The sequence below is a fragment of the Macrotis lagotis genome, chromosome 2, assembly GCF_037893015.1.
Source record: "Macrotis lagotis isolate mMagLag1 chromosome 2, bilby.v1.9.chrom.fasta, whole genome shotgun sequence".
Lineage (NCBI taxonomy): Eukaryota > Metazoa > Chordata > Mammalia > Peramelemorphia > Peramelidae > Macrotis > Macrotis lagotis.
Genome location: NC_133659.1, coordinates 237,882,924 through 237,891,658, shown reverse-complemented (window position 1 = coordinate 237,891,658; position 8,735 = coordinate 237,882,924). Strand labels below are relative to the sequence as shown.

Sequence of the window (8,735 nt, the reverse complement as noted above, 5' to 3'; positions counted from 1 at the left end):
TGGAACACTCTTTTATATATGAATATTCTAGCAGAATCCCAACATTTGGAAAAGATCCAAACGATAAATTTTCTATCAAAATAGATCTACATTTAGGTTCAAGTTTGATCATTTTTCATCTTAGAATGATGAGAATCTCTCCTTTTAGCAAAAATCCCTCTCTGTAAACATCTATCTCTGATAGAAAAATTAATAATATATCTCTTTCCTTCACTAGTAGATAATCATAAGTTCTTGTATATGTAATGAACACAATACAGAAATCCTTTTTATTGTTTTTTTTTTATATTTCCAAGGTGAGATGACATGAAGCAGGCAATGTGGTTGGACAATCAAACTTTGATGACTGATTTCATCCTGTTGGGGCTCTTTAGTCAAAGCAAATACAGTACTCTCTTTTACTCACTGATATTCATTATCTTCATAGCAGCTCTTACTGGGAATGCCACTTTGATCCTGTTGATTCTGAGTGATTCCCACCTCCACACTCCCATGTATTTCTTCATCAGTCAACTTTCCCTTATGGATATGATGTATATTTCTGTCACGGTGCCCAAGATGTTATTGGATCATGTGGTTGGGAATCATAATATCTCAGTTCCAAGCTGTGGGATTCAGATGTTCCTCTATTTAACACTTGCGGGAACAGAGGTCTTTCTTTTGGCAGCCATGTCCTATGACAGGTATGTAGCCATTTGTCACCCCCTCCGCTACCCCATCCTCATGAACCATAAAATTTGCATTCTTCTTGCAAGTGTCTGTTGGCTCTTTGGTTCTATTGATGGTTTCATGCTCACTCCTATCACCATGAACTTCCCATTTTGTAAATCTCGAGAGATTCAACACTTCTTCTGTGAGGTCCCCGCCTTGTTGAAACTTTCTTGCTCAAATACCTCCCTCTATGAAACTGTTATGTACCTATGTTGTGTCCTTATGCTCCTTATTCCTGTAATAGTCATTTCAAGCTCTTATTCCCTTATTCTCCTCACAGTCTATAGGATGAATTCAGCTACTGGTTGCAGGAAAGCATTTGTCACATGTTCCTCCCACCTAACTGTTGTTATTCTCTTCTATGGAGCAGCTGTCTATACCTACATGCTTCCTCCTTCTTATCATACTGCTGAAAATGACATGATAGTATCTGTCTTCTATACTATCCTCACACCTGTACTGAATCCTCTTATCTACAGTCTCAGGAATAAAGATGTCACAGCAGCTTTGAAGAAAGTTCTATGGTCAGATCTGGTTTTAGCTAATTTTCAGAAGTCAAATATGGTCTCCAAATAATTTTAAAAGAAACCCAAATGCTTTTGGTTCATTTTATTCATGTTGCCCTGTGGTAAATGAGTGTTACCTTCCCTCCCCTGGCCTTCCAAATTAAATTCCTCTCCTTGAGATTTTGTGAGATCTTTTGGGTTGATATTTTCCTAGTTTAATATAAAAATAAAAATTATTAATTAAGTAAGAATATTAGGATTTGGATTCTCTATCCAAAACTGATGGTATTTGAGATCTGGTTAGCCTCTTTGTCCAATATTGTATAAAGGAATCAAAAAAGATAATTAAAAACTGAATGAGATTTGTGGATTTATCAAAATTGTTTTTACACTATTCACCTAATTTCCAATCTGTATGGCATTATTCAGATGATATAATATGAAAATGGAGAGTTACTAGTTTCCCAAGATATTGGTATAGCATTTGAAAAAGATTTCAAGCTATTATTATGAAAAAAGATTGAATTTTAAAAAAACTGCTTGAGTGCTTGGAATAAGACTGCACTTGAGTCCAACTAGAAGGATTCATGCTAGTACCCATCACCATGACCTTCCTTTTCTATTAAACCCAAGTGATTCATCAGTTCTCTTGCATGGACCTTTCTTATGTGGTTCCATGAGACTGTCATGTACCTGTGCTGTGTCCTTTTGATCCTTATCACTTTAATAGGGTAAATACTCTCATTTGTGGATGGCTCTTTTTACATTCTATTCTCTTACCTCTCTTAAAATCCTCAGTCTAGATAAATCCCATTCATCCTGCCCCCTCCAGTTTTCTAATTTTACTCCTTTTTTTGAAGGCCATAAAATTCTGAAAGGAACACTTAATTTCCTCAAGTCCCTATATCATCATATAGCTCTTTCTAAGCACTCAGATGAAGCTTTCTAAGTTGTCCTTGACTTGCATTCTCCTACACCATTAATCTTTTGATCTGAAATGACAGAAAGGTCTTGGTCCCATTAAAGGTCTATACTTTTCCATTGTTGGATTATATTCACATTTGTAGGGTAAATTATTCTTGATGTTATGCAAATATTTTTCACAATTTGGATTATTGTATTCCGAGATCTTATTTAATTTGTAGTAGAAACCACCAGGTATTAAGCTATCTTTTCTAATTCTATTTGACCTGGACAGTTCTCATTTGTAATTTCTTGAAATATTGTGTCTAGATTTATTTGGATTTTTTAAATAGTATTTTTTCCCAATTATATATAAAGATAGTTTTCAACATTCATTTTTTGAATAATCTAGAGTTGCAAATTTTTCTCCCTTTCTCCCTTCCCTCTCCTTTCTCTAAAATAAATAATCTGATTTAATTAATCTTGTATGATCATGCTAAACAAATTTCCATATTAGTCAAAAAAATGAGCAGAAGAATAAGAATGAAAGGGAAGGATCACAAAAAAGACACAAATTTAGAAAAGTAAAAATTGTATTCTTTTTTCAGCTTTCTTACTCCATGGTTCTCTCTTTGAATATGGATGATATGTACTATCCTTTAAGAATTGACTTTGATCACTCTATTGCTGAGGAGAACCTAGTCTATCCTGGTTGATCATCATACAATGTTGTTGTTAATGTGGGCAATATTCTCCTGGTTCAGGTCACTTCTCTCAGTATCAATTTTTCTATAAACTATGCACCTGCTCAAGATTTCTTAAAGAACAATAGTATTTTATTACTTTCATATCTCATAACCTATTCAGCCATTTCCAAATTGATAGGAATACCCTCAATTTCCAATTCTTTACCACAATATTTTGGTCCTTCTCCATTTTTATAATCTTTTTAGAACAAAGACATTGTAGTGGTATTGTTGGATCAAAGGTTATGCACATTTCTATATAGGCCTTTGATCATAGTTCTAAATTGCTCTCCAGAATGGTTGGATCACTTCAAAATTCTGCATCAGTGTCCCTCCAATATCAATTATTTCCCTTTTCTGTCAAATTAGCCAAACTGATAGGGGTGAGGTGGTATCTCAGAGTTGTTTTAATTTATTTACATTTATTATTTATTTATATTTCTCTAATCAACATGATTTTGATCATTTTTTCATGTGATAATAGATCATATTAATTTCTTCATCTGAAAATTGTCTGTTAATATCCTTTGATCATTTATCAAAGAGGAAAGGTTTTATTCTTATAAATTTAACTTGGTTCTTTATATATTTTAGAAGTGAAGTCTTTATCAGAAACACTGGCTAAAAAAAATTGTTTCCCAGCTTTCTGCTTTCCTTCTAATCTTGGTTGTATTGGTTTTGATTGAGCAAAATCTTTTAAATTTAATATAATCAAAATTGACCTTTTTGTATTTTCTAATGCTCTTGTATCTTGTTCAGTCATAAATTCATTTCCTCTCTGTATGTTGAAACCATGTACCCATTTTTATTTGATCTTGGTATAGGGTGTGAAATGTTGGTCTAAGCCTAGGTTCTGCCTATTATTTTTGAGTTTCGAAACAGATTTTTTTTGTTAAGTAGTGAGTTCTTATTCCAGTAGCTGTAGTTTTTGGGTTTATCAAATTATAGATCAGTATAATTATTTATTACCATGTCTTGTAAACCTAACCTATTCCACTGATCTACCACTCTTTTTTTTAGCCAGTATGAAATAGTTTTTATGTTAGTCACTTTAAAATAAAGTGATTGACTAGATCACATTCCTTGCAATTCATTTTTCATTAATTCCCTGGATATTCTTAGCCTTTAATTTTTCCAGAAGAAATTTGCTTTGATTTCCAGTGATATCAAATAATTTTGGGTAATTTCGTTAATATGGTACTTTATAAATAGAATAATTTAGATTGAATGCCATTTTTATTATATTAGCCTACCCATGAGTAACTGATATTTTTCCAGTCATATAGATCTGACTATACTTGTGTGAAAAGCATTTTCTAATTACGTTCATTTAGTTCTTAGGTTTTCTTCAGAGGTAGATTCTCAAGTATTTTATATTGTTTACTATTATTTAAAATGGATATTTCTCTTTCTATCTTTAGGCATTATAAGTAATATATAAAAACGCTCATGACTTATGTGAATTTATTTTATATTCTGTAACTTTGCTAAAGTTAGTAATTGTTTCAAATAGCTTTTTTAGTTGATTTGCTAGGATTCCCTAAGTATTCATATCATCTGCAAAGAGTTATAGTTTTTTCTTTTCATTTTTTCTTTCTTTTTCCTTTTCTTTCTTTTCCATAGTATACAATAATTCTAGTGATAATTTTTCTATTTGAAGACCTCCAATGAATATTTCTGTGTACTCAGGGATGAGGTCCAATTGTAAATGTAATAATAGTCATTTATTTATTGAAGGCAAATGAGGTTAAGTGACTTGTTCAAGGTCACACAGCTAGGCAATTTTTCAAGTGTTTGAGGTCAAATTTGAACTAAGGTCCTCCTGACTCCAGAGCCAGTGTTCCATCCACTGTACCACCTAGCTGTCCCATTAAGGGGCTTTAATAATAATAAAATTACCATAAACTAAATGAAAACCTGGTTCCTGACCCCCTAGCTCCTAGGTACTATAACCCATGTAACCATTCACTCATTCTATATTGTCATCTTCCCTGATCCAATTCCTATGTGGAATAACACCTTCTGGGCTGGACCTCCAGAAACTTCATTCTCATTCACCCAGGGAGTTGATTTAGTCAGTTTTAAAAGTTTCATCCTGCATCTAAAGTTTCTTGATTGATAACTGACGGTTCCCTAGACTACTTCATTTAATCAGCCCTAGACCAAGCAAGTTTTGTATCCCATCTAATGGCCTCCTCAGGTCATGTTGTAATCTGCTGTGCCACCAAAATCCTCCTCTCCTCAAATCTTCCTCTAACTTCTGCTTTCTTCTTCTTTCTTCAGACACAATATCAAATAAATACTTAAACTGTTTCTAGAAAGGATATATTAATTGACCACCCCATGGATCAACTCATCATCACTGCAATTCCCTAGACTAAATGACATGGCCTACCATATATATATATATATATATATATATATATATATATATATATATATATACCATCTACCTCCATTAAAATTAAGTTCCAAAAGGTAAAGTCTTTCTCACATTTTAATTTTTCCATAGTACTTAGTACAATACCTAAAATTTGCGAAGTGGTTAATAAATGGTTTTCCAAAATGCATTATTTCATTTAAATATAATCCAATAAATATTTATTAAGTACCTATAAAGTGCCAAGTACTCTACTAAGGGTTATGGGTAGTTAGGTAAGAAGCTAGAGGATAGGAGGTGGATGAAGTTAACCTGGGAAGGCCATTTTTTTCCATGGAGTTGAAGTCAGACAGAGTAACAGATGCAGAGTAGAGGAAGACCCAAAAGCATTTTCTGATCTTTATAAGGGAAAATATTGGGAGGAGTATAGAACCCTACTTTTTAGCCTTCCAATGAAAGTGGAGAGGAATCTAGGGGGGATGGTGTCAGTTAAAGCTTGAGTAAGGAGAATGGTGATGAGATTGTAGATGATAAAGTTAACCTATGCTGACACACCCTGAACTGGACTGTGTTCCACTCTTACCCAGATGCAACAGCTTCTAAGTTATCTTTGACTTCTGAGACCTGAGATATCTGAAAACCTCCACTGCTGCCTCTATTTGATACTCCCCAGGCTATCTCCTTTTTGGCTGTGGTCTGGTCTGGCTGAGAGGGCTATTCTCTTACCCAGGTGCAAAAGACCTTTCCTCCTGACCTTCCAAGTTCTAATGGGTTGGAAAATTGTTTCACTGTGGTAGATTCTACAACTCTTCAATTTGTTTGGTCATAATTTAAAGGTATTGGGGGGGGGGGATTTGGAGGAGGGCTCAGGCAAGTTCGTGCCTTTTATCTACCATCTTGGCTCTGCCCTACTGGCTTTCAATTTTGAGGGAAAAAAATGAGAGAAGTCAAACCTATTTCAGATTGCTGAAAGAAAATATTCCAGGAAATCATGGAAAGAAGGCAATCTCCACCATGTCATTATTCTTAGTTAACTATACTAGAGACTTTTGGAAATTTCCCCTTAGGTGAGATATGGTACTTTCTCTCCTACTTGAGGTGAGTTACTTCACTCCCAAAGAGAAAATTTCTTCATTTTGCATTGTCTCATAAATTTTTCTTCTGTGTACTTTCCTGATTTCTGTTTCACTATCAGTTTGGATAGATGAGGATTCTTTACTATCTGCTATGTGTATCTTCATTGTAGAAATGGAATTTAATCAAACCCTGGACTTAAAGCTTGAGATCTTCCTTTCTCCATTAGAGAAAAGGAACTAGAACTTTAGTTTAAACCTGAAAACTATATGTTCTAGATAAATAATTTTTCAGAAAGTCAATGGAAATAATGTCCACTCCGAGGAGAACAGAGTGGTCAACTTCCTGTTCCCAAAGTCATGCGTTACCTCTTGGCAGGAATTAAAGGGTCCCTTGGAGAAAGGTTCAATATCCCACCTCCCTTATATAGTGATAGATCCATGATGCATACAAGAGAGAAAAATCTCACTGCATATATATTTTCTTTTTTTTTTTAGGTTTTTGCAAGGCAAATGGGGTTAAGTGGCTTTCCCAAGGCCACACAGCTAGGTAATTATTAAGTGTCTGAGACCAGATTTGAACCCAGGTACTCCTGACTCCAAGGCCGGTGCTTTATCCACTATGCCACCTAGCTGCCCCGGCATATATATTTTCAATAGAGTGTTCTCATCATTGTTTCAAGGAAAATCTGAAATTGTAATGGTATTCTCCACAAAGAATTATGTAAGAACAAATTCAACTTCCAAGGTCACATAATAAAGCTAAATAATTATCATAATTTTCAATATTATAAAACTGATAATGACCTTTAAGAGCGATCAGTCTGAGTATAGTTTTGATAGTCACATTCATTGAGCTAAATTAATTAAAATGGGTACAAAATACATTTACAAATCCAAAGGAATTCTTGACTTTACAACACGTGGAGCAAACTACCATGCCATAAACTTGAATTAGGAATTAAGAATTGTGGTTATGGGATCACAATTGATTCTCTTCCAAAATGAAGACAAAGAATAAATCCTTCTCTTCTCTCTGTGGGAGATTGTTAAATCTTCTCTGTCTAAAACAGAACTGAGATAGATAGGTGACATGTGAAAATGGATATAAACATAAACACATAGACACAGATATGGGTGCAGACAGAGGTGAGATAAGAATATATTCCTGGATAGGAGATAAGAGAGTTGGGCCCATAGAAGATGAGATATACACAGATTTAGAAGAAAATAATAACTCTTTATTCAGTTTCTAAGACTAACAAGAAAATACAGAGAAGATGTCAACCTGAATTAGTGGAAGAGTTCCCTATATCAATGAAATTCCAGATAGAGCACTTATCTATTTTTAGGTAAGTATGCTTTTAAATGTCCAGGGGTCTATACAAGAACATCATAGAGAATAACAGGACTAGATGGAAAACAGGTACCTTCTAACAAACATTTCTTTTAGCTAAAGCAACTTTGTAGACACTATAAGGCTTAATAGTAAATTTTGTGGTCCATGAGTTCAATTTTTTATACAAAAGTATTTTAAAATAAATTGAAATAAAATGCTAACTTTTCCCCTCTTTCTAACTATTTTATTCACTTCTTGCTTTCATTATCTTTTCCTCCTATTCTTCCTGTTCTTATCCCATCTCTCTGAATATGATATGGTTAATTGGTCAGTCACTACTCATATAACTCTTCTGACCCTCAATTTCCCCAAATTTGCTCCCAACTAAAAGTTTGAGAGGCACAATACAAAAATTGAATTTGGATATTCAGATACTAGTAATTAAACAAGGAGAAAATGTTAATGAAAAACAATGACTTAATAAAGACAAAGGAGCTGGAAAGAAGAAAGAAAAAAGGAACCTTTAGCATTCTGCATCTGTCAGGAGTTATTTTCAGGGGCAAACATGGTGGTTGCCACCATACCACTGAACCATGTAATTATTTTTTTAAAAATATGTTTTAATTTTGCTCATCTTCAAAGGAAATTTAAGTTAATTCTTTCATGCAACCTGTCAACTTTTCAATGTCAATCAAACATACTATTCTCAGAGTACAGAAAGAGATAAAATGAATATGGGCTTAGTTATTGAAAAGAATCAAAGAATTCATTTATTCTAACTCTCCTAATAACATAGAAAATGAGGTCAATGGAATAATCAATACTAAAAACCACATTTCCCAATCTTTGCCCAACCTTTTTTTATTATCCTGTAGTAATTAAAAAATTTTTTCCTCTTCCTCTCATGATATATTATTATGATAATGTTATGACTGATCATTTGCTTCAGGAAAATAACAATGCAAGTCTGAATACACTATTTAAAAACAGGAATAGTAAAGTGTCAGGATACATGATTACTAGAAATAAATTATCAGTATTTATATATATACATATATAAACACATATATATCCATA

General features: G+C 33.5%; 1 protein-coding gene across 1 annotated transcript; it reads left to right on the top strand.

Annotated features, from left to right (window-relative positions):
• The first annotated feature begins 306 nt into the window (after positions 1–306).
• On the top strand, positions 307–4,392 carry LOC141512124 (olfactory receptor 2T29-like). The gene is made up of 2 exons (XM_074220997.1): positions 307–1,227; positions 4,360–4,392. Exons 1-2 carry the CDS (start codon positions 307–309, stop codon positions 4,390–4,392), a joined length of 954 nt encoding a protein of 317 aa, XP_074077098.1.
• Positions 4,393–8,735: the final 4,343 nt, after the last annotated feature.

What these genes read in the sequence shown, in the direction of transcription:
- LOC141512124 (XM_074220997.1), top strand. Translation starts at nt 307, where the DNA reads ATGAAGCAGGCAATGTGGTTGGACAATCAAACTTTGATGACTGATTTC. An exon ending in TCACAGCAGCTTTGAAGAAA is followed by an intron (nt 1,228 to 4,359) that starts GTTCTATGGTCA and finishes ACTTTGCTAAAG; the next exon opens with TTAGTAATTGTTTCAAATAG.